Below are 24,120 nucleotides of genomic sequence, written 5' to 3'. Positions count from 1 at the left end.
GTATATTCCAGGCCATTACATTTCCCCCAGCTACCCCGGTTTAAAGCCCAATAAATTGTGTTTGACTACAGCATAATTTATGTACATGTCACAAGTCTTACTCCATCTCCCGGGCAGCATGGCTCTCATGGTGGAACCACCAGCGTGGACACAGTTATACCGGTATAAAGGTGCTTTATAATACTTATTCCCCTTCCCATACAGATGTAGCTATACAGGAACAAGTACCTTTATAGCAGTGTAAGTGTGCCCACACTTGGGGCAGAGGGTTGTACTGCTTTAACTATACTAGTTAAGGCCATGCACCTTTTTTGTGTAGACAATCCCTGAGTCTGAGTATTAAAAATGACCTGCAATGATTTTTTTTAAACATGGGCATGTGCCTTTCTGTGCTTCTTTATAAAGGGACCTGGAGGGTTGGTTATTGCTGCTTTATCTCTTAGAAATATCATGAATATAAAGGCTTCCTTTTTCCAAAATGTTAATTAGATATTGGAGTTAAGCGGGTGCTAACAGAAATATATAACCATCTGACTAAAACTCCTTTCCCTTTCTAGTGCATAGCTTTCAGTCTCAGGGCTCTTGTGATGTCATCATTTCACTAGTGCTCCATTTATCATAGACTCTTCCAGCCTAGAAAGGACCTGAATTTCTAATGTAAAAGACAGACAGACAAAAAAAAAGCTCAGTCCTTCTTTATACATCCTAAAGAAGCCAAAAAAATCACAAGCCCAATATTTTTGTTGTTTTGCAGGTCAACTTTAAAGTAAAGAACTAGCACTGTACCTTTATTTGATACCTCCCTCCTGGGTGTTTGCATAGAACTGACTAAATATTCAAGTCTGATTGCAATGGAAATGACGTTGACAGTCTCACTCTAGTTCCCACAACGCACCTTGAAGCTTGTGGGACTAAGAAGCAGCTGGGAAAGTACACTGAGCTGCCTCTTCTACAGAGAGGTCCTTTACCACCACAACTACTCCCAGGCTCCCTGTTTGGGCAGCATGGCTGTCAGGGTGCATATGTAAATGCAACCCCCCTTCTGGCACATTGCTCCCTAGCCAAAGATCTCCCATCACCACAAGGACCCTCAGCAAAGGCAGGGGGGAATGATGCCACAGATATGCCTGACACCCATCTTCCACCAGGAGACACAGGATGAGATCCATTGATGGAAAGGACTATCCATATGCTGATCCCAGGGGGTATGATCAGGTCCAGGTTGTAACATCTTTTCTTCTCTTTAAAAATAAAATTGTAAGAATCATTTGCACTTATACAGCACTTTGCAGGAGAGGACCTCATAGTGCTTTACAAACATTAATGAAATAAGCCTCCTGGAGCCCCTGCGAGGTAGATAGAATAAGCTTCCCACATTTACAGATGGGAGATTAGAGGTACAGAAAGGTTACATGACTTGCCCAAGGTCACACAGCAGATCAGTGTCAGAGCTGGGAATAGAACCCTGAGCTCCTTGCTCTCCCCTATGTTGCAATCATTAAAATATACTGACATCTCCAAAATACAGCCACAGTTGTGATATACCACATTACTCTCTGTCAGGTGACCTAGCGGTGACACTGATTCCACCAAATATACATTTGTCCTGCTGTGATTCTTCCATTAGATTAATACTCTACCAAATTAAAAATAAAAACTATATTGACTATTAGAAGGAAAAAAGTAGCAGCTGGAGGTCCTAGCTCCTGAGATTGAGGCTCAGTTGTAGGTACTGTACAAGCACACAATAAGGGTCAGTCAGTGCCCTAGGAGCTTACACTCCAAATAGACATGCTAGACAAAGGAAATGGACAAAGGGCATGTGTGTGTCCCAAGCATGGTCGGCGTTGGGACAGTGACCTGCGCCACACCTGAACCTGGCTGGTTCCAGAGGCAGCACGAAAGCTCAAAGTCAGGTAGTCTTTCTACTGGCCTGTGACATGGGAGTTTTTGGTAGTGGCAGAGACCCTCTCCCATTTGGTCTACCACAGTGGGCTGCTGTTTTATCTGTTGGATGGAAAATGTGCAGCACTGTCCAGATAGGATTTCTGCTACGCAGTCAGTGGCAGGGTGTCTTTCACCTACTCCTGAACAGTGGCAAGTGTGGCATTTGCTGGACCTTAGTGATGAGTTTGTTGGCTGTTTCTGTTGCCAGATGTTAGGTGAAGGAATATTGGGCAGGACTGGAAACAAGGCAAGTTTTGTTATGGGAGGAAATATGATTATCTCCATTTTAACAGTTGGGAGCAGTTGCACAGAGAGAATAAGTGACATGCCCAAGATCACACAGGACATCTGGCAGAGCTGGGAATTTGGCACCAAAACACAAGGACATTTGATCTACTCCATTGTGGCACATTTGAAAAGCAGGAGGGGTGGAGTTGTCACCACCTCCCACATCCCTTTATGCCTGTTCTTAAATTGGCATTTTACATTTTATTTTTTTAGTGGGTGGCACAGGGGCTGGCCCTTGCAGAGGAGTCAGGGACCAGCCTACCTCAGACAGTCTCCTCTAAGGGAGCACAAGACAACTCAGACACACCTGGATCCTGGAAGTAATTAAATCCTGAGGAGGCTGGTTGGCAGTTAATTAGTCTGATAAAGGATTACCAGTGCTCAGCTGAGGTGGTTCCTAGAAGAAGCTCTTGAGGGAAGGAGCTTATCAAAGGAAGGGGCCTGTAGTGTGCTCTGAGCCCTCCCCTCCCCCCATATAAAAACTCCACAGCCTGGCTGTGCCACAACAACTGTTTTTCTGCATGTAAAAGCCAGGGCCGACGTTAGGGGGTAGCAAGCAGGGCAATTGCCTGTGGCCCCATGCCACAGGGGGCCCTGTTAAGCTAAGTTGCTCAGGCTCAGGCTTCAGCCCAACAGGGCTCGGGCTTTGGCTTTCTGTCCTGAGCCCCAGCGAGTCTAAAACCGGCCCTGCTTGGTGGACCCCTCGTTGAGAACCGCTGCTCTGAGTGACAGGGAACTCCCAAACAGTGGCAGGAAGTCTTGCCTGTCAGAAACTAGATGTTGCCCCATAGAAGAGCAGCAGCTGACAGATCTCTGCCCAGCCCTGGCTCCAGGGAAGGATTTTTTAATGGTAAGAGACCCTACTCCAGGGAAAGGACCTGAGCTGAGAGAACCTTGCTGAAGAGGAGTGGTGGACCCAGATGAGAATGGATAAAGTGAGATTGACTCCATCTCCCAGCTAAGACGCTATTGTGAAGGCTTGCTTTTCATTGGGCCTTTAGTTAATAAGATAAATCCTTCAGAAGGGGTATTGTTCCTTATGTAAAACATCTTAATTTATTGATGACATTGGGGGAAACTGAGGAAGCAAGCACCTATAGCATCACACTTGACCAGAAGGGAGTGCTATAGGACAGATACACCATGTGATGGGGAATGTTAAGGAACAAAGACTTTCCATCTTATGTAATAACTGCCTGGAGGGTCTCTGGCCCTTCTTTTCACGGAGATTAAAATGTTCAACCAGCGAGCAAAGCTAGCAAGCTAGGAAGTTTAGCACCATAAAATGATATTGCTTAATACCTCAGGCCATATTTCTGAGCAGGTATTGATCCTTCATCGGAGATGCCAGGGTGCTGTCAGCTCACAGCACAATGACAGAACTAGGACATGGCAAATGGCACTTTTAAAGGCTCCATCAGAATGATAACTTGGTGGATGCTTTGCATTCAAAACAGGGCGTCATGTGCTATGTTCTTAGAGCAAGGGGTAATGCAGGGCAGATCCTTGGTAATATCTTGAAAACCATTTCTCTTTTAACCAGTTTTTTCCCCAACTAACTAAGGTTTTCTCCTCCTCAGCAGGTTGCTTTCAAAGCTGAGTTCTCTGCTCATGTTATTTCTGCTAACAGTGAAATGGGTTTTGGTAACTTGAAGATGTAATCTTTTAATTTATTGGAATTCAGGGAAAACATCAGCTGCTGCACGTAGTGGTGCTGCTGAGTCAGTAGTAGCCCTCTCCTTTCCAAATCAGTGCTGTCTTTGTACCTCACTATGGTAGCAGTGGTCATTGCTGCTAGAGGCACTATCTTTGGGATAAAACCTAAGGTTCTGAACACTAATGCTTATTAAAGATCTCCTTCCCATGCCCTCCCCCATCACTTTCTCCCCCAGCGTAATGGGTTTTAATCCCGGAATCATGGCCAGATTCTAACTCGTTAGATCCTGGTGACCTAAATCCACCTTCAGTACAGCACTTAGTTTTTTTGCTTAAAACCACTGCACATTGTTGCCATGTATCATTAAACAGGGGCTCAGTTCCACCCAAGAAGTGGCTGCACTTTGTTACTGGGTGAAGGGATACTGGTACTTGTAAAACACTTTAGGATATTTCAGGTCAGCATTATAGTAATTATAATGTTATTTAAGATGTTAAACTGTAGGACTGTACTAGATCAACCCTATCTTCCACAGTTGTACTATAGTTTAAGCCGTAGACTGCACACAAAGCAGAGGTATGTTAATGATTACAAAATAAAGTCACACTTGTGTCCATTAACTGAAGAGATGCTATAAATGCTCAAGCATTCTTAGAAAATAAAGGGTGAGTAGGGAAGACCAAGGGCCGATGCAAGGATATTTTGCACCCTATGCGAAACTTTCCACCTTGTGCCCCCCCCTCTGATGTCCAGCCCCCACCTTCCTACGGCCAAATTCCCCCCAGGGGCCCAGATGTTCACAAAGTGCAGGGGGCACGGGAGGCTGCAAAGAGGGGGGTCGTATGGGAGCTCTTCCAGGGGGTGAAGGTGGCAGAGAGGGGGGTGCATGGGTTTGTTGCAGGGGGTGGAGGTGGCCAAGAGGTGGAGGGGGTGTAGTGGCAGGGAAGAGATTGCACAGAGGCAAAAGGGGCTCGTTGCAGGGGGTGCAGTGGCAGGGAGGGAGTGGCATAAGGGAGAAGTGGGCAGGAGGGGGGGTGTCTGTGCCCGGGGTTGTTGCAGGGGGGTGAAGGTGGCAGGGAGGAGTTTGCACAAGGGAGGAGTGGACAGAAGGGAGATGGCAGGTGGGGATAATGGTCCCGAGGTTGATTCCGGGGTGAAGGTGACCGTGGCTGGCTGGGGGTGGGTGTTTCTGGGTGGAGGTTGCCCAGAGGCAAAAGTGGCAGGACAGGGTGGGTTGTTGGGGCAGGGGGTGCACAGGGGAGAAGGTAGCTAGTCGGCTGGTGTTGGAGGGGGTGGCGCTGGCTGGGGGAGGGGTGCCCGGGTTGCTCCCACATACACCATTCCCCAGGCCAGGGACTGGACCTGCCCACCCCCCGGCGCTCCGCGGGCCCGTGCGGCTCCCTGCAGCCCGGCTAGGTATCTTGCAGGCAGAGTAGACACCCAGCTTCTCCGCCTGAAGAGCAGAGTGCAGCTGCGCCTTCTTCCCCGCGCCGTGGGCCGAGCCGGGCTCTCCGCTGCCCCCGGGGCTCTCAGCGGCAGCACAGGCAGCCAGCCCCCCCGCGCCCGAGCCTGCTGCCGCCGCCGCTGAGAACCCTGGGGGTGGCAGGGAGCCCGACTCGGCCCGCGGCGCAGGGAAGAAGGCGCAACTGCTAGCGCTAGACCCTCCCCTTCCCCGCTCCGCCACCGGCTGCTCCCCCGGGGGGAGGGACTGGCCGTGCCGCAGGCAGCCCCTTGGGCAGGGCCGGCTCCAGGCACCAGCTTACCAAGCAGGTGCTTGGGGCGGCCACTTAGGAGAGGGGCGGCACGTCCAGCTGTTCGGCGGCAATTCGGCGGACGGTCCCTCACTCCTGCTCGGAGCGAAGGACCTCCCGCTGAATTGCCACCGCAGATCGCGATCGCGGCTTCTTTTTTTTTTTGGCTGCTTGGGGCGGCCAAAACCCTGGAGCCGGCCCTGCCCTCGGGAGGTGGGGAGCAGTGGAGCAGTGGCAGCCTTGTGCTCCGCTGTTTAAAAAAAATGTTTGGGGCACCGCTTTTTGGCGCCCCCAACCACTTGGCGCCTTAGGCGGCTGCCTAGTCCGCCTAGTGGTTGCACCGGCCCTGGGAAGACCAGAACTAATTTTATATTCAGAATAGAATATGCAAGTGATGTGTATTTTAGGCTGACTTCAACTGTTCAAATACTCTTGCATAAATCTTGCTGAAATTATCCACAATAGAGGTTTCTTCTTTAAAGAGTCTTTAATGCAGTATTAACACAATGTACACGCTTAATTCTGTCTTCTTCCCCTCCATTTAAGAGTTATCTTTCTTTACATGATCAAAGACTGCATATGGAGAACAGTACACTGAAAAGATTTCCTTAAGAAAAGAAAAGGTAAGCCACAGGAAGGGCACAAACTAGCCCCAACCCAGACTTGCCCAATAAAGGAAATAGTTTTGCAATATAAGTTCTCAGTTTTTATTAGTATAAAAATCAATCTCCTTTAAATGACATTTTGCTCAACATAATTTTGCAATAAAATATTCAGCTGGTGTTAGACACATTCTTACAGCCAAACTGCAGTCAGGTAAAGCATTCTGATAGTTTGCATGCAGAGTAACCATATATATATTTATATTGTATTTGACCAAGTACTCCTGTTGGCCCAGAGTGGGAATTTTCTTTATCATGATGTTAGGCACCAGTTCCCTCTCTCCCTCATATGTTGTCTATATATATTTTTTTTGGACTGCTCAAAATGGGAGTGGTTAATGAAAGATGTATTAGGAGAAATTTAAATTAACACTAACCCAACTTCTCAGGACAAAGTAGGGATAAATATTGACTGCTGAAACAAATGACATTTTGTATACTTAACACCCATCCATCCCATCAATTTCCCCCAATCTTAAAAAAAAAAAAAAAAAATTTGATGTAAGAACAGTTGTGTATTCTCTGTACATTCAGGCAGCTGCATTTTCAGGCTTCCTATTGACACATTAAGTCACATGATGTTCACCATTATGGGTCATGGGGCTTTTCAATCATCTTCAATCCAAGTCTCCCAACCATTAGCAGACTGTTTAAAGGAAAACATTGTAAGTTCACTGAATTTTAAAAAGTGCAGAGCAAACTTCCAAATACTCCCCCAAGAAACATAAGCAAGTAGAAAACTGAAATGATCTGGTTTTAAAGAGACACATGGACTCTTATTTAAATATTTTATAATCTTAGAATACAGTAATTTAACCCCAATGTAATTAAATAGGAGTGACTCAAACGTATGGAGTAAGATTAGAAACAGCATGTGGTGTAGTACCTGGCACCAGCAATTAAACCTGCAGGCATGACTTTTCCAGAGTTGTAAAATCTCATTCCCATAACTCCAGTCAGTGTTCCAGATGCAACTAAATGAAAGATCAGATGACCAGTCAGAACTATTTCAGAGGTATGTGCGCAAGAGAGACATGCTAACTCAGAGCAAGCAAAAAAGGAGTAATAAGTAAGATCAAATAGATTGTGAAAAATGATTAATTTCATATAACAGAAAAAAAAAATCAAGAAAACTCTAAAAAAAATTTTTTTTAAACCCACATTGTTCTGTAAGGGGTAATACTTTAAACTCAGGTTTTACACACTGCACATTCTGTATATGCCTAAAGTCCCCTTGGTAAAGATGTATCTTTGATCAGAAATAAGTTATTCTAGCCACAAATCAGGTATTGACTCCCTCTGAATCTTTGGGCAAATCACTAAACTTGTGCACCTGTTTACCCAATTCTTGCACGCGCACGTGCGTGTGTGTGAGAGAGTGAAATATATTTCCTCACCTATCTCTCAGAGATGTTCTGAGGATTAGTTAATTTGTGTTTGTAAAAGACTTTGAAGATGAAGCATGCTAAATATACCTTTAGTATTGTTAACCTATTTCAGGAACCTGCACTATCTTCCATTAGCTGAGCTAAGAGTGAGCATTATCCATCTTGATCAATTACTCCTGGCACAGTATCCATCCAAGTTCATAGAGCTGCTAAAACTGAAGGGCCAAACCATGGGATACTACACCCCTCCAATTAAAGAGCTGAGTTATTAGAAAAATGTGCAGAGCTCATTCCTCAGCACAGAAGATATATGGAGGATGAAATCCTTAGCCCCATCATGGAGTACCAAGCCCATAGCAACAACTGCAAAACATAAAAGTGAGCAGAATGGCAGACATCTGTCACCACCTCCCTATATGGGGGTTTGATTAGCAGATCCATCTGTGCACAGATCCACTTCTCAACACTCTACAAATAATTCTAATGGGCCTATTTACTCAAGTTAGGGTTTGCAGGATGGATCCCTAGTTTGTATATAACTATAAAAAGAACAGGAGTACTTGTGGCACCTTAGAGACTAACAAATTTATTAGAGCATAAGCTTTCGTGGGCTACAACCCACTTCTTCGGATGTAGCCCACGAAAGCTTATGCTCTAATAAATTTGTTAGTCTCTAAGGTGCCACAAGTACTCCTGTTCTTTTTGCGGATACAGACTAACACGGCTGCTACTCTGAAACCTATATAACTATAGTCTAGGATACTGATCAGAATTAGCATTTAACCTTGTTGCCTTTCACAAATATTTTGTTAAAACTGCCTTAAGACCTAATGGATTGATCATCATAAACGTAATCAAACAAAAATTATATTTAGTGGCAGTTAAGACACCTCCACTCAAAACCTTACAAACATGGATATATGTGAAGGGGAAAAACTTTGTTTTTATATCAGGGTGGGCAAACTACGGCCCACAGCCAGCCCATCAGACCTTTCAATCCGGCCCTCGAGCTCCCACCGGGGAGTGGGGTCGGGGGCTTGCCCTGCTCCAGTGCTCCAGCTGGAGAGCGGGGTCAGGGGTTTGCCCCACTCCGCGCCTGCCATGGCTCCGCGCGGCTCCCAGAAGCAGCAGCAGCAGCATGTCCCTCCTCCAGCTCCTATGCGTAGGAGTAGCCAGGGGGCTCTGCATGCTGCCCCCACCCCAAGCGCCAGCTTTGCAGCTCCCATTGGCCGGGAACTGCAGCCAATGGGAACTGCAGGGGCGGTGCCTGTGGATGGGGCCCCGTGCAGAGCCGCCTGGCCGCACCTCCACATAGAAGCTGGAGGGGGGACATGCCGCTGCTTCTGGGAGCTGCTTGAGGTAAGCGCTGCCCCCAGCCTGCACCCCTGACCTCCTCCCACGCCTCAACCCCTGCCCCATTCCTGATCCCCCTCCTGTCCTCCAAACCCCTCGATCCCAGCCTGGAGCACCCTCCTGCACCCCAAACCCATTCCCAGCCCCATCCCCGAGCCTGCAACCCTAACCAGAGCCCTCACTCCCCCTGCCCCTCAACCCCCTGCCTCATCCTGGAGTCCCCTCCCATACTCTGAACCCATCTGCTCCACCCCCAGCCCCCTTCTGCACCCCAAACCCCTCATCCCTGGCCCCACTCGAGAGCCTGTACCCCCAGCTGGAGCTTCACTCCCTGCCCCCGCACCTCAACCCCCTACCCCAGCCCAGAGCCCCCTCTTGCACCCTGAACTCCACATTTCTGCCCCCACCCCAGAGCCCACACCCCCAGTTGGCGCCCTCACCTCCTCCTGCACCCCAACCCCCAATTTTGTGAGCATTCATGGCCCGCCATAGAATTTCCATACCCAGATGTGGCCCTCAGGCCAAAAAGTTTGCCCACCCCATTTTAGATCAACAGATCAGCACATCTGAGTGTCACACATTCCATATGTTTGGGAAGTTATTTTGCCTTAACACTGCTGACATTAAGGTTTGTGTTACTGCAAGTTTAATGAAGGTGGAGTATGTACTGCTTTTGGGCATCAATTGCAGATGGGAGCGAAAGCCTTATGGAGCCCTGGAGTACATATCAACAGTGCTATAGGCAATATGAAGGTGAAAAGGAATACACAAGTCTTTCCCCATAACTTATTTCCATAGTTCTAAGCTCTGAGTGGGTGGAGGGCCACACCTTTAACTGCCATTAAATTAGTTTTTGTTTGCGAACTTCCTGGGGTTTTTTTTACTACAGCTTGGGTGTGTAATTCCCAAGAGTCAGCGAGAAAGGAAGCTGCACCTGCCTGGGAACCAAAGTAATAAATTGCACTGTTGAAGCAGCATCTATATTGACCCTTATGAAGAGTGCGAGAGGCTGTGATGTTCCTCAGTAAATTGGGTGCCTATACCATTTTATCCCCATTTATAAATTATTAAAAAGTCAACAAAGAGCAACCCATCACATTTAGCAGTGAAAACATAACCTGTCAGCTGGAGAGAACCTCTGTGAAGGAGCAGTTGCAGCAGCAGGGTATCATCCCTGCATTATAGCAGATATGCCTATTGTGCTCCCTCCTCCCAGCCAGTATAAAGCACATGGCTCAATGTGAGACACCAGCACATGTGACAACCATCAATTTGGCCAAGCCCCGGGACTGAACCAATGGCCTCTAGAGCTAAAAGCATGCATTTTTACAGCTTGTTCTGAAGAGGTATGCCCTCAAGCTGAGAGTTGTCACAGAGGGACATCCTCTGTGGATCAGACACAGAGGGTTACGCTTAACACTCCCTACCTCCATTGGGTTACACAAACAAAATGTGTGACAAGTGGCTGCAATACAAAACATGTATTTTGATGATTCACACCATATTACAGATTGTAATTTTTAACCAAAAAACCCTGACCAAAAGTAGTTTTTTCACTATGTGAATTGCATGCAACCATACACCCCCCCACCTTCCAGCAGCAGCAGAGTTTGAACTCCTCGACCTTCTGGTCCCTTAACTTAGGCTCTTATTATTTGAGCTACAGGAGCACCTCCTTTCTAGACCAGCCACTGGAGGAGGACTTGACACACACTTCCAAGCGAATTCAGTGTTCTACTGCTGACTAGGGAACAGAACCCCTGGCTCTGGGAAAAGAATGTGGTTTACAGCTGTTAAGGACAAGATAACCCAAAACAGTTTTAGTCTCTCTGAAAGACAGTGTGGTGCAGTGGAGAAGATTAGGGTTTGTTATCTTAGAGCTGGGGTCTGGACCTGCAGTGAGCTTGCATAAATTATTAACTTATTTTACAAAGAAAAGGGGCTGGGGGGAAAAAAGGTGGTGTCAACAGCTCTTTCTTAACTGTCTTCTAGGTAGGGGTTCATGGCTGTAGTCAATAATAGGGATAGTGAATTGCAGAGGAATTTAAACAGCACGTAGAAGAGGTGAAAGTTGAACTCCCTCCCAGTCTCCTCTTTCCTCTCTAGGCTACTGGCAGCATTTGATGGGGGTTTCTCTTTCACTATTTCTGGAAGTGATGACCATTCATACCCACAGCAGATTTTTTTCAAACTGAAATTTGGCAGGTTTGGCTTGGCATATGTTTTCCATTAAGGCTAAAATGTCAGACAATGCTCTACAGACAAACACACCTGATGTACAGTATAATTGATATTCTAGGAATCAGTACATGAAGACACCAATGTGGCTAAAAGCCAGAGCCTGGAGTGATTTAAATTTATTGCAAAAGGAGAACAAAGAAAAGTGAGACAGTCTAGCAGGGAGGGAATGGGGGAGACACACCAAAGGGAATAATTTTTAAAAGCTCTCATTCTCTCTATCAATTCATTTTTCATGAAACCATCATGAAAAATTCAAATAGTGCTCTAAGTTTATATTCTATGCATTGCTTTTTGCCATTTCAGTGAGAGTTTTACAAAATAAAGGTTTTAAATGCCCTGTTAAAATTGAACTTTGGAGCACAATCTTAACTATGGTGCACACTACTGCTGCACCATAATATACACCCTTGAAGTGTTATTAACATAACAGTAAGTTTGTTTTACATAGATATTTTAAAGTAGACTCACTCAGAGAAAGCCACACATTTTTTGGATTCTGAGACAGCTGGTAAGCACCCAGTCCAGCTAAGCTCCCGAAGAGAAGACCAGCAGCTAGAGATGGGACACTACCTTGAATAAATCAAACATACTGCATTTATTAGAAGATCAGACATAAACTTGGTCTATTAACCAAGCAGTCAAACAAAATAATCATGTCTGTTCACTGTTATACGGTAGACTAGAATTTAGATCAAATGTGAGAGGATGTTAATATTTGAATAGGTTGGCTTTTATTAAGAAAGTCATTATACAGATCCTAACAAAGTACCAAATAACTCTAGATTAGTTGCAGGTAACATTACAGCATTTAGTTCTTTAACATGCAAATAAGTCATTGATAAATTACAAACACAAAAAGAGTCACTAGAATAAAAGCATCAGCATGACCTTTGATGGGTAAAAGAACTCCTCCCCTCTTCCCCCCCACCCCCCAAAAAAAAGTTTCCAGAAGCTCTTGTGAGGTACTAGCATGAAATAAAGGGATTAACTATGTTGGGTGGTACAGATCTCACATAGTAATGGCCTGAGATTAGAAAAAGGGAGTTTAAACTAGCCAGGCAAGACGATTAGACAATTTACCAAGAAGGGCTAGAAGGCACCAACAATAGAAGTATTCAAGGTTAAACACACATAAGGCCCAAATCCAAAACCATTGAAGACAATGGAAAAAACGATTCCATGGACTTGAGTGGGCTTTAGATCTGGTCCTTACTGCAAAAGATAACCCTGCACTATTGACAGAAGATAGATGCTATTTCCAGTCCTATCCTCAGTGATTTGTAGATAACCTGTAAATGGAATTGACAAAATGTCATCACCTTTAATGAGTGCTGAATGCCTTCATCAACCATGCTAAGAGGAGCATTCCACACCTATTGCTAATGGCGATAGCATTCCGTCTGTTCCATTTGCAGGTCACCATTAAAATGATCTGAAATCGTCAGGCCAGTATGATAAAAGTCTTTACTCCAAGTGTACCAGAATGATGAGCACTTAGTGCTGTAGGAAGCTGATCATTCTTTAGTCATCAACACATCAGCTGCACTATTGGTTCAGATCCCACATTTAGGATAAAGCAGGGGATGGAGAGAGAGAAGGTGCAGGATATACTCATTTGTGTAAGGAAAAGACATGCACATTAGCAAGTGGCTACTCTATTCCCATCCAGTTCAGCAGCCTCAGCAGCGTAGCTACAGTTTCTCCTGCAAATGTGGCATAACTGATTTTCTGCAGAATGGCCACGACATACCTGAATTTTGCCTCAATGATTTACAGTAATGAGATGCCCATGCCCACAACTACTCACACATGGTACCTGCTTTTCCCCCCCTATTCCATGACACAACTGGGCAGGGGGTGGGAGGCGGGGAGCAGGTTAGGCGGCATGATGCCAAGATTTCCCTGGCATGCCTGCAGATTGGTTTTGGAGCACCCCATTGAATACAACATAGGCAAGATATGTTTCAGTACTTGTGATGAAGCCAAACAAAACCTTAAGTTATTACATACACATTTGGACATTCTGAATATATGAACAGTCAGGTAGGAGCACCGCCTATAAGAGATGAAGAAAGAGAATGCTCCCTAGATTTGCACTACAATAATAGATTTGACATATGAATGTAATATTGCAAGATCATAAGAATCTTCACCCAGGAATATACAGTAGAAGTAATTTAGACAGAACATTTTTAAAAAAAGAAAAAAAATGATTAAAGAGCCCACTCTGTCAATGGTGACATCATTATATAAGGCCTCTCTTTTTTGCAAGGATATCAGAATGGTCAGTGATCTGCAGGGGTGAAAGTAACTTACAGGACTTACTGGTACTGCAGGAGTCCTGAGGGGGGCGTGGCCTCATCCAGAAGAGGCGTAGCCTCAACCGGAAGAGGCGGGGCCTCTCAAGGTTTAAAGGCCCTGGGGCACCGGCTGTGGCTGGGAGCCCCAGGGCCTTTAAATCAACCCGGGGCTCCCAGCTGCAGAGGTGGCTGGGAGCCCCCGGGGCTCAGGGGCAAATTAAAGGGCCTGGAGCTCCCGCGGCCGCGGGGAGCCCCGAGCCTTGCCGGGCTGGGCTGGGATTTAAAGGGCCCGGAGCTCCCGCCGCTGCGGGGAGCCCCGAGCCCTTTAAATCCTGGCCCCGGCCCAGCCGCCGGAGCTGCGGGCGGGATTCAAAGGGCTCTGGGCTCCCCGCTGCGGCGGGAGCTCTGAGCCCTTTAAATCCCGGCCCCAGCCCGGCTGCCGGACCTGCAGGGGGGATTTAAAGGGCTCTGGGCTCCACGCAGCTGCGGGAGCTCTGAGCCCTTTAAATCCCGGCCCCAGCCCGGCTGCCGGAGCTGTGGGGGGGATTTAAAGGGCTCTGGGCTCCCCGAAGCGGCAGGGAGCTCCGAGCCCTTTAAATCCCCGCCGCGGAAGCCGGTGCGGTCCGGCATGGCATACTGGCTCTTGCCGGTACGCCGTACCGTACCGGCTTACTTTCACCTCTGGTGATCTGACTGGTTGAACATTTTCAGGTTTAAGTTAGAAGTAGATGGCTATAGAATATAGTGAATATAATGATGGACAGGGCCATTTACTCAGCTACTCTTCCTTTATTTTTAACATGCTGTCCTGTACTTTTACTGGCACAGACAGGTCTCTGTTATTAGCAGTCTCTCATTCCCCTGTCAAGTCACCTCACTTGCTTTTACTCCTCCCCTAAAAAAAAAAAAAAAATCCTCTTTCCTCTCAGATTGGGAGTCAGGAGACCTGGGTTCCATTTCTGGCTTTGCCACTGAATTACCACATGACCTCAAACAGGTCACTTAAATTCTGGGTCTCCGTTTCCCCATCTGGAAACAGAGGATAATAATGCTTACCAGTTTGTAAAGTGCTCTGAGAAATACTGATCAAAAGGTCAGTGTAAGTTCCAAATGTTGTTCATTACCTCCATCCTGACTGGTCATCTACAGGATGAAACAAGCTAGTAGAAGCACATTAACAAGCTCTCTGGAGCTCCAATTTATTCACATTTGTGGGCAAAACTCCCACTGAATTCAGTGATATAGGAGCAGGTCCTCGGGTAACAGCAAACTCCTCCGTCCATATTAAACATGGGTCTATCCTAAAAATTTAATGAGGGTTTCCACATGAATTGAGGCCTCCCATTGCAAGAATTTTACAGCTGATGATCCACAGTTCTGTATGAAGGAATGAAAACCAAGAAAAGCAGAACTGGAGCAAGCAGATCAGGGAATAAAGTTCCAAGTGCAAGTATATTCAATGCAGCTCTGCAAAGAAATATTGCTAAATAATTCTGACACAGCACAAACAAGTCACACTACTTACAGAAAGGTTAAAATGGAAAGCTGAGCTCTCTAAATACTTGCAGTTACTCTTCTAAATGTACCATTTGTAGAAGTGATAGGGGACCATTTGTAGTGTACAAGATGGTGCTAGTATCAATTATAAAAAACAAAATTAAAAACTACTAACAAATAACCTTTTTATATGTTCTCTGAAAATATATAAGTAGGTCATTGATATTCAAGACATCAGCAATAAAGCCTTTCTGAAGTAAGCTTACTGCGATTCACCCAAAGAACATAAAGGCCATCAGGAGACGACTGGTATGCCCTGATTGTGAGCTTATCACAAAAGAACACCAACTCAAATAATACAGCCCTCCACTCCCAATTACAGTGAAAGTTCTGCATAAGCCTTAAACTGTCAAAGTTAAGAACAGCATGAATATTTAGATAGCCTGTTTTTATAAGAAGTTACACTGTGCAGAAAACTTGATATTTTGCTTTGGCGTGGGGGGGCTGGTTCCATTTCCCAACATCTGATTCAATTATGCACCAGAGAGTTTGAGAATTTATCAAAACTATACCTGCTTTTGCGTAGCCAATTATTCCACCTGATGTAACCAATGCTGCATAGCCAAAACCGATCCAGTCCAAACCCATTCTGGGAACATAACAAGGAAATCAGAGTTATATTAATTCTTTTCATCCCCTCCTTCCTTTACACAGTTTTTATACAATTTAAATTTATTTTTAACTTACTTTAATGCTCACAAAGGTATTAGCTTGATAACACTTGAAACAAAGTCCTCTATGTATAATGTATAGATTATGTATCATGACTAAAGGTTGGGCAACAGTAATGCAAACTTCCCTATACGGCTCTGTTTTTAGACAATTATTGGCAATCACTGAGAAACAAGAACAAACATACACCACAAACTTAAAATCCTAAGAACATGAAAGCATATATCATGATACTAGTGTATCTGGATGCAAGTGTGAGGGAGAAACATCCCATATGAATTAACAGTTCTGGACTAAGTGAAAGGATATCACACACATTAAGTACAGAATATAAAAATAGATTTTAAATGGGTTTGATGAACATTGAACCTGAAGCCCAAGGAGAAGCAATGTGTTAGGAAGGTGGTTCAGTGTGTAATGGTTTGAGACAGATGCACTGAAGCTGCTCCTTAACAGAGGCCATTGGTAATGTTTCCGTGTCAAGCATCTTAAGCAAGTCCCTATAATGACAACATAAGGGGTAAAAAAAACCTCATCGTCCAACAATAGCTCTAGCCCAGAACTTCCCTGAAAAGCCAGAGACTGGGCCATGTTGCCATGATCAGATCTGGATCTGAACTTTCTCCAGGCTCAGGGATGTCCAGATCTAGGTTTGGGTTCAGCCCAGTACGCACACAGGTGCCAGCCACAAATCTGGATCCAAACCTCCCCACAGTCTGGGGAAACTCAGAGGTGGGGGCTGGTTCAGGCTCGGTTCTGTAAGATGGGTTGACAGACCCCTGCGATCACCCCAGAGGGATGCAGAGTGACTACAGGAAAGCAGTCCGCGAAGCAAATAGAGAACAGTCCTGCCCTAGCAGGGCGAGGAACCGGCCATGACCAGAGAGGAACGTCACCATCTCCAGAGTCTGGGGTCCCCAACCGCAACACACAGAAAACACCTCCCTCCCAAATACTAGCACCTCCTCCCCCCTAGCACAGCCTAGCTCACCCCCTGCCCCACTGCCCGCGTACAGCTCGGCTCAGCACCAAGCGAGAGGTACAAAGCCAGGTACTTGCCCCCTCTCTTCCCCCACCCAGGGAGCCCCAGGGCCGGGCGTGTGGGACTGCAGACCAGTACCCTGCAGGCCCGCGGCCACGAGGCTCCCTGTCCCCCGCCGCACTGACCTGCCCTCCCCGGCCTGGAGCCGCGCTGCAGCGGAAACCTTGGCACGGGGCAGTCCCGACCTTCCACCCCCGAACCTTCCCGGCGCGGGGCAACCAATCAGAGCCGCGCCCGCAGTAGCAGGGCGGGGAGAGGGCAGCTAAGCAGCCCGTAGCTCGGGGTTTCCCGCCCTCGCTGCCCAGGGGACTGGCTGACTTGGCTCCCTTTCCCGCCCCCCCAGCAGCTGAGCGCCTCATCCATGTATTTCCTCCCCCTGAGGCGGGGCCGGGGGCCGGCCCCGGGGCACGTATGGGTCTAGCGGGGCGATTGCATCTTATGCCAGGGCTCCTTTCCCACAGTCCCTGGGACAGCTCAGAGAAGGGGCGGCCTTGACCCCCTCATTCGGGGCAGCGAGTTATTTGGGCCCGTGGTGCCCGTGCTCCAGCAATATTCAGGGCCGGGGGGCCGGCTCCACCAATGTTTGGGGTTGGGTCCCGCCCCCTGCCCCTCCCCTGAGTGTCCCCAGCCCCCACACACCTCCCTGGGGTCCTTCTCCCCTGCAGCTCCACACTGACTCCACTCTTCTGGCTCCTGGCATCAACTGCCCCCGCAGGGTCCTAGGAACCCCCCAACCAGCCTGCCCTGCCCCTGCGCTTCTGCCTCGGATCCTTCCTTTTTCTGGCAGGACCCTCCACCAGCACAGGGGGGCCCCCCTGCCCGCAGTCACCGTGCCTGCCCCACACTGGGTAAGGGGCAGCCCCATCCCCCACCCCCAGTGAGGCTACAGTGAGGGGCAGCAGCAGGGGAGGAGGCGCATATGTGATTTCAGCCCCCCCCCCCCCCCCGGGGACTTCCTGGACCTGAGAGGGGCCCTAGGAGCATGTGCAGTGACAGTGGTGCAGGGTGAGTGTGCTGCCGGCGTGGACAGGGCTGGGGGAGTCGTCCTTTCTGGCCCCAGCCCTGGGGCAGCCTGCCTGCACCCCAAACTCATCCCCAGCCCTGCCCCACCCCAGAGCCTGCACCCCCAGCCAGAGCCTTCACCCCCCTGCAACCCTCTGCCCCAGCCCTGAGCCCCTCCCACATCCCAAACCCCTCATCCCCAGCCCAAGCCCTCACCCCCCCTACCTCTGCCCTAGCCCTGAGCCCTTCCCAAACTCCTCATCCCCAGCCAGAGCCCTCATCCCCCTGCACACTAACCCTGTACCCCAGCCCTGAGCCCCCTCCTGCATCATGAACCCCTCATCCCCAGCCCCACCCCATAGCCCTCACTCCAAACCCCTCACCCCCTCCCTCCACATCCCCTCCCACCCCCAAACTCCATCCCAGAGCCTGCACACCCACCCCCTTCCCACACACCTTCTCCTGCCCCCAAACTCCCTCCCGGAGCCTGCACCCCTCACCCCTTCCTGCATCCCCACCCGCTGCCCCAGCCCGGAGCCTGCACCCAGCAACCAAACTCCATCCCAGATCCTGCACTCCAGACCCCCTTCCCCACCCAAACTCCCTCCCAGATGCCAACTTCTCACCCCCTCTGCACCCAAACTCCCTCCCAGAGCCTGCACCCCAGTCCCCTGCCCCAGCCCAGGCCCTGCACCCCAGACCTCCTCCCTCCACCCAAACTCCCTCCCAGAGCCTTAGGCAGGTGGGGGGTGGAGTTTGGAGGGGCGGGTTCTGGGCACCACCAAAATTTCTACAAACCTGCCACCCCTACCCTCATTCCTCGCACAGCCTAAGCGCCACTGCTGTCAAACACAGGGAATTCCCAGCAAGCAGGCTTAGGCCCTTAGAAATAGAGACTCTCAGCACATGCAGATACAGAATGCAAGTCATTAATTAGGGCTGCCTATTTAGATATGTGTCTGTGTGTCTCGTATTTCGTTAACAGCCACCCTTTAAACCACAGCAGCAAGTTACACATTACATGTCTGGTCCCCTGGCTTGTCCCTGCTCCGGTTACAAGTTAACACCTGATTCCTACAGAGATGAAAGGGAAAAAAAAGTTGCCTCTCATATTTGTATTTTTGACAGCACTGTTTCACTGTTCCTCTAGTCAGTCAGTTGCTCAGTTTCCCCCGCTGTCTCCTGAGACAACAACTCCATGGCAGGGATCTCCCTTAATAGTGTGACAAGGGGCAACTGTGACTACAGCATTATTCCTGGTAGGGCAGCTCCATTACAGCCGTGCTGCCAAGAAGCCAGGGATGGGGAGGAATAGCCGGGGCAGACAGCTTAGTGGAGGCACAGAGCCTCCTGTGATCCTTGGAATCTACAGATCCCTGGAGATCCAGCTGTTTTGAAGACCTGCGAAGAGCAGGGATACCAACTCTCATCATCCTTCTAAGAGGACATTGTGAGAGAAACTGTTCAAGGGGAACCTCATAAATTTCCTTCTTCACCAGCTCCCACAGGTTTTACAAAGGAAGAGAGACAGAGCATGCATCAAGAATCTTTCTGACTGGGTATGTCAATTTTTTACATGTTTTAGCTCAGTCACAAACCAACCAGCCACAATGGGTGCAGTTGTGATAAACAGATCATGGGTCATTGTGCCTGGTGCTTCCGATCTCTTCTCAGCATGTCTGTCTTATCAGAGGCTTCTCTCCTGGATTTGCCCAGTAAGACAGCAAAAGGTCTTTACTATAGATTTCATATAGACTGTACTTATTGTGATAAGAACATGCTATCAATGTACAGTGTGGAACATATGTTTCAGCTAAGAAGTGTTGTTTACCTTGCAGAACCTTTTTTTTTTTTTTTAAACACACTAATATCTTCAGCCCCCACACTGGTTATTGCTGAATTACACTTGCTAAAAATATCTGACAGGAGCACATGGAAGAAAATGGTTGGTCTGTCACTGCATACACCTCTCTCTCTCTCTCTCTCTCTCTCTCAAAAAAAAAAAAAAAGGCTTAATAGATTTTGGTGAAAGGTTTTTGTTGTTGTTTTTTAAACATCACCTCTCACCTAAAAAAAACATGAAAAACATTTCTTTTCAGCCCAAAAGGTGTTTGAGAATGTTATCAGTAACTATTTAATAGTAAAAAAAATAAAAAGAGAGACTGCAGTTGACAATAGGAGATGCATTTCAGACTTAACTAGGATAACTGCCACTGTAATAACTGAATCCTGACTTATGGAAATTGTGTCCAATATCCAACTTCGGGCCTATAGTTAGCATAAAATGATTTATAGTTTATATACTCCTCTGCAATTAGAGAGGTAAAAAGTAGAGATGGGCCTAAGAAGAAACACCAGAGCCAAACCTCACCCACAAATTCTTAGGAAATTCAGATCCAGACAATAACTTGATTACTGGGATCATATCTAGTTAACAGTATTATTCCATTGCAGCTCAGTTCTTATCGAAGTGTAACATGTACATTTCAGATGTTATTGATTAGTAGTTTTTTCCAATATGTTTCTTCTGTCTAGTAATTAGCTGAAAGTCCAGTTACAGAGGATCCTTCTGGCCCTCATCAAATACATTCACAACTGTAGTAAATGCAACAGCTTCTTCCACTATAGTAGGTATGCAACACTGGCAAAATGGACACATTTGGCGAAGGAAGTGTTTTGCACTAACATTTCCTGCCAACACCTTGTGTACTGTGAGGTAAAATATATCCCCAATGTCAAAGAATATAGAAAAAATTTTCTTACAAACAACTAAGATTTAAACAAAACCACCTGAACAAGTGCTTAAACTATCTTCTCACTTTCTTCAATTCAATGGTACTACAGGGTTCAAAGAACCTGAGAGATGTTGAATAGGAATTCAGAGTGCACACCACATTTCCGGTTTCAAAGGAAAAAGGTGAGCAGTCCCAAACCAACACTGTACAGCACTGAACCTTTTAACTAAGGCCTGGTCTACACTTACCCCCCAAGTCGAAGTAAGGTACGCAAATTCAGCTACGTGAATAACGTAGCTGAATTCGACATACCTTACTTCGAACTTACCGCGCGGTCCACACGCGGCAGGCAGGCTCCCCCGTCGACTTCGCGGTACTCCTCTCGCCGAGCTGGAGTACCGCAGTCGACGGGGATCACTTCCTGGTTCGATTTATCGCGTCCACACCAGACGCGATAAATCGAACTCGGAACTTCGATCCGCAGCCGTCGAACTACCGGGTAAGTGTAGACTAGCCCTAATATTAGAGTCAGAAGCAGGCTATAGTCAGCATGAGTATACTTGCACCTGGGGCCACAGAATTGGCTGTGGAGACATTTATGGAAGGGAGCTAACGTCATATAGTTCTTTAGGCCTACATCCTGCAAAGTTTTACACGCAAGCAATTCCACTGAAGACAATAGGTCTACTCATGTGCAGAAAGCAAGTGCAAAAGTCTTGGCAGGATTAGGGTCTTAGCCAAGAAACGCTTACGTTTTTGATCCACATTCTTAAAAATGTATATGCTTTATTTTTTGGGTAGAGATTAATCTGCATATTTCCATGTATTGCAGTGTTTGTGAAAATTCATCCTACATATTTAAAAATCCACAACTGCTATCTACTAGTCTACATGTATAAATGGTATCCATCACCTCAGCCCATAGACATATTAAATAGAAATAAAAATAGATATCTGAAAATACTATACAAAATATAGTTCTAAAAGAACATACAAATCTCTCAATATCTGCCACTAAAATGGCCTAGCAACTAGCAATCAGTTAAAAGTTTGATTGGATATATCTCACATTGCACCCTCAACTGGATCAGGCTTATTTTATATAGGTAGAAGCTATGTATAAAACCAGAAGTTTCTAAAAAACTATTTTAGGCCTTAATGTATATCCAGAGTTGTGCAAATTTAAATAAAGGTGTGACTTTAAACTGCCCCTGTGAAGCTAAGCTAAATCAATATAAACCAGATTTAAAAATCAAATTAAGACAGACAGGGTTGAGTTCAACTAAATAAGGGGGAAAATTACAAAAGCTTAACTTAGGCCTGGTCTACACTAACCCCCAACTTCGAACTAAGGTACGCAACTTCAGCTACGTGAATAACGTAGCTGAAGTCGACATACCTTAGTTCGAACTTACCGCGGTTCAGACGCGGTCCACACGTGGCAGGCAGGCTCCCCGTCGACTCCGCGGTACTCCTCTCGCCGAGCTGGAGTACCGCAGTCGACGGCGAGCGCTTCCGGGATCGATTTATCGCGTCCAGACCAGACGCGATAAATCGAACCCGGAACTTCGATTCCCAGCCGCCGAACTAGCGGCTGGGTGTAGACAAGGCCTTAGATACCTATTCCAAGAGCACATTGCCACCATAAAGTGAATGATCCTAGCAGAGTCCAGAAGATGTTTGTTTTGTTTTTGTGTCAGAGGACCCTTTAGTGCTCAGCCAGAGTCAGGCTGCTGTGCTAAAATACTTTACAGGTTTTATTTTATGTCCCCTCCAAGATACACTGCATTCCTTTACCAGTGTGGCCCCATCCATTTTGTTGAGTTTTCCTACCCCTTCAATACTAATCTGATCCTCTATATTCAAGTTCATCAAATTTTTATATATAGAACAGGGGTTCTCAACCTTTTTCTTTCTGAGGCCCCCACCAATATGCTATAAAAACTCCACAGCAGGGGCGTAGCCAGGTTCTAACATCAGGGGAAGCGAACACATTAAAAAAAGGCGCCACCCAACATATCAAATTACTAATTACATACTTTTAAATTCGATATACATATTTATTTTGTACTTAAAATAAAAACACAAGAATGATATTGTTTTATAAGTACGTGTGTTATTTTGCATTTAAAAAAGGGCTAAGACAAAATGTTTAAAAAAAATGTGGGCCTCTTGGCTCTTGCAAGGGATTCAGACTGACTAATGCTGTAGTGGTAAGTGTTACAAGTGTACAGACGACGTTTCTACCACATTTGATTATGTGATGGAAGCTACTGCCCGATACCAGGGGCTTTCCTCCCCCCCCGCACCATACCCCCCACAACGCCAGATTTGCTGTGTCACAAGCCCAAGGCTGGGTCCAAGCGGGGGGGAGGGGACGCCCCCCCCCCCCTCTGCAAACCCCTCTGCCAGCTCGGGAGAGGCACCAGAGCTAAGCACTGCGAAGCTGGCCCAGCCCCTGCAGCCCCCACTCCCTGGCCTGTGCACACACTGTAGCAAAGGGATCAACTGAGACCAGCTGGGGTGTGTGTAGGGGGCGATACCACCAGGGGTCCATCTCTCCAAAGCCCCAGCCTCAAATTGCAACCTCCTCGCAGGTGAGCGCTGTAAGGGGAAAGCCCCCAAAGCGGAGCAGGCAGCCTCTGAGGCAGGGGGTGGGGGAACTGGGAGCTTACCCCCCATGTGAAAAAAAGACTCCGTATTGTCTGGAGCCACCAGATTTCTGCCTTTTTTAAATTAAAAGCTCCAAAGGAGAAGCAGATTGCTCGCGCCAGGCTCTCCTTCCCTGCATGGCGCGCGGCTGGAGTCCGGGCGCAGCAGACCCAGGAGTGGGCTGGTGTAGGGGATTGGTGCAGGCTCTGGGAGGGAGTTTGGGGATGGGAGGGGTGCAGAGGGATGGGGTGCAGGGGTGAGGGCTGTCGGGTGTGGCTGCAGATGAGGGGTTTGGAGTGTGGGAGGGGCTCAGGGTGAGAGTAGGGGTGAGGGCTCTGGCTGGGACTGGGGATAAGGTGTTTGGGGTGCTGGAGGGGCTCAGGCAGAGGATTGAGGGTGCGGTAGAGGGGTGAAAGCTCTGACTGGGGGTGTGGGCTCTGGGGTGGAGCAGGGCTGGGGATGAGTTTGGGGTGCAGGCAGGCTGCTCCAGGATGGGGCCAGAGAGGACTCCCCCCAGCCCTTTCCCTGCCGGCAGCAGCAAGCTCTGGGGGAGGAGCCCCCCTTTCCTCCCCCCTCCCCCAGCAGCACACGGTCACTGCATGTGCTCCTAGGGCCCCTCTCAGGTCCAGGAATCTCCCTCGCCTCCTCCGTGGTGGGTGCCGGGGGGCGCTGCATGCGCCGCCTCCCCTGCTGCTGCCCCTGACTGTAGCCTCACTGGGGGTGAGGGATGGGGCTGCCTCCTTGCCCAGCATGGGGGAGCAGTGACTGTGTGCGGGGGGCCCCCCTGTGCTGCTGGAGGGTCCTGCGGGAAAAGGGAAGGGTCTGAGGGGGAAGGGCAGGCTGAGGCTCAGAGTCAGTCTGCCTTGGCAGTGG

General features: G+C 47.7%; 1 protein-coding gene across 1 annotated transcript; it reads right to left on the bottom strand.

Annotated features, from left to right (window-relative positions):
- Window positions 1-6,111: 6,111 nt before the first annotated feature.
- Window positions 6,112-17,064, bottom strand: LOC135874008 (transmembrane protein 14C-like). The gene is made up of 5 exons (XM_065398681.1): window positions 16,984-17,064; window positions 15,657-15,733; window positions 11,756-11,857; window positions 7,192-7,279; window positions 6,112-6,951 (listed from the first exon to the last, which is right to left on the bottom strand). The coding sequence occupies exons 2-5, from the start codon at window positions 15,730-15,732 to the stop codon at window positions 6,894-6,896; spliced, it is 324 nt and encodes a 107-aa protein (XP_065254753.1). The 5' UTR covers window position 15,733; window positions 16,984-17,064; the 3' UTR covers window positions 6,112-6,893.
- Window positions 17,065-24,120: the final 7,056 nt, after the last annotated feature.

This window comes from Emys orbicularis, chromosome 2 (genome assembly GCF_028017835.1).
Source record: "Emys orbicularis isolate rEmyOrb1 chromosome 2, rEmyOrb1.hap1, whole genome shotgun sequence".
NCBI classification, from domain to species: domain Eukaryota; kingdom Metazoa; phylum Chordata; order Testudines; family Emydidae; genus Emys; species Emys orbicularis.
The sequence above is the reverse complement of the archived record's forward strand: the minus strand, read 5'-3'. Positions and strand labels throughout refer to the sequence as shown.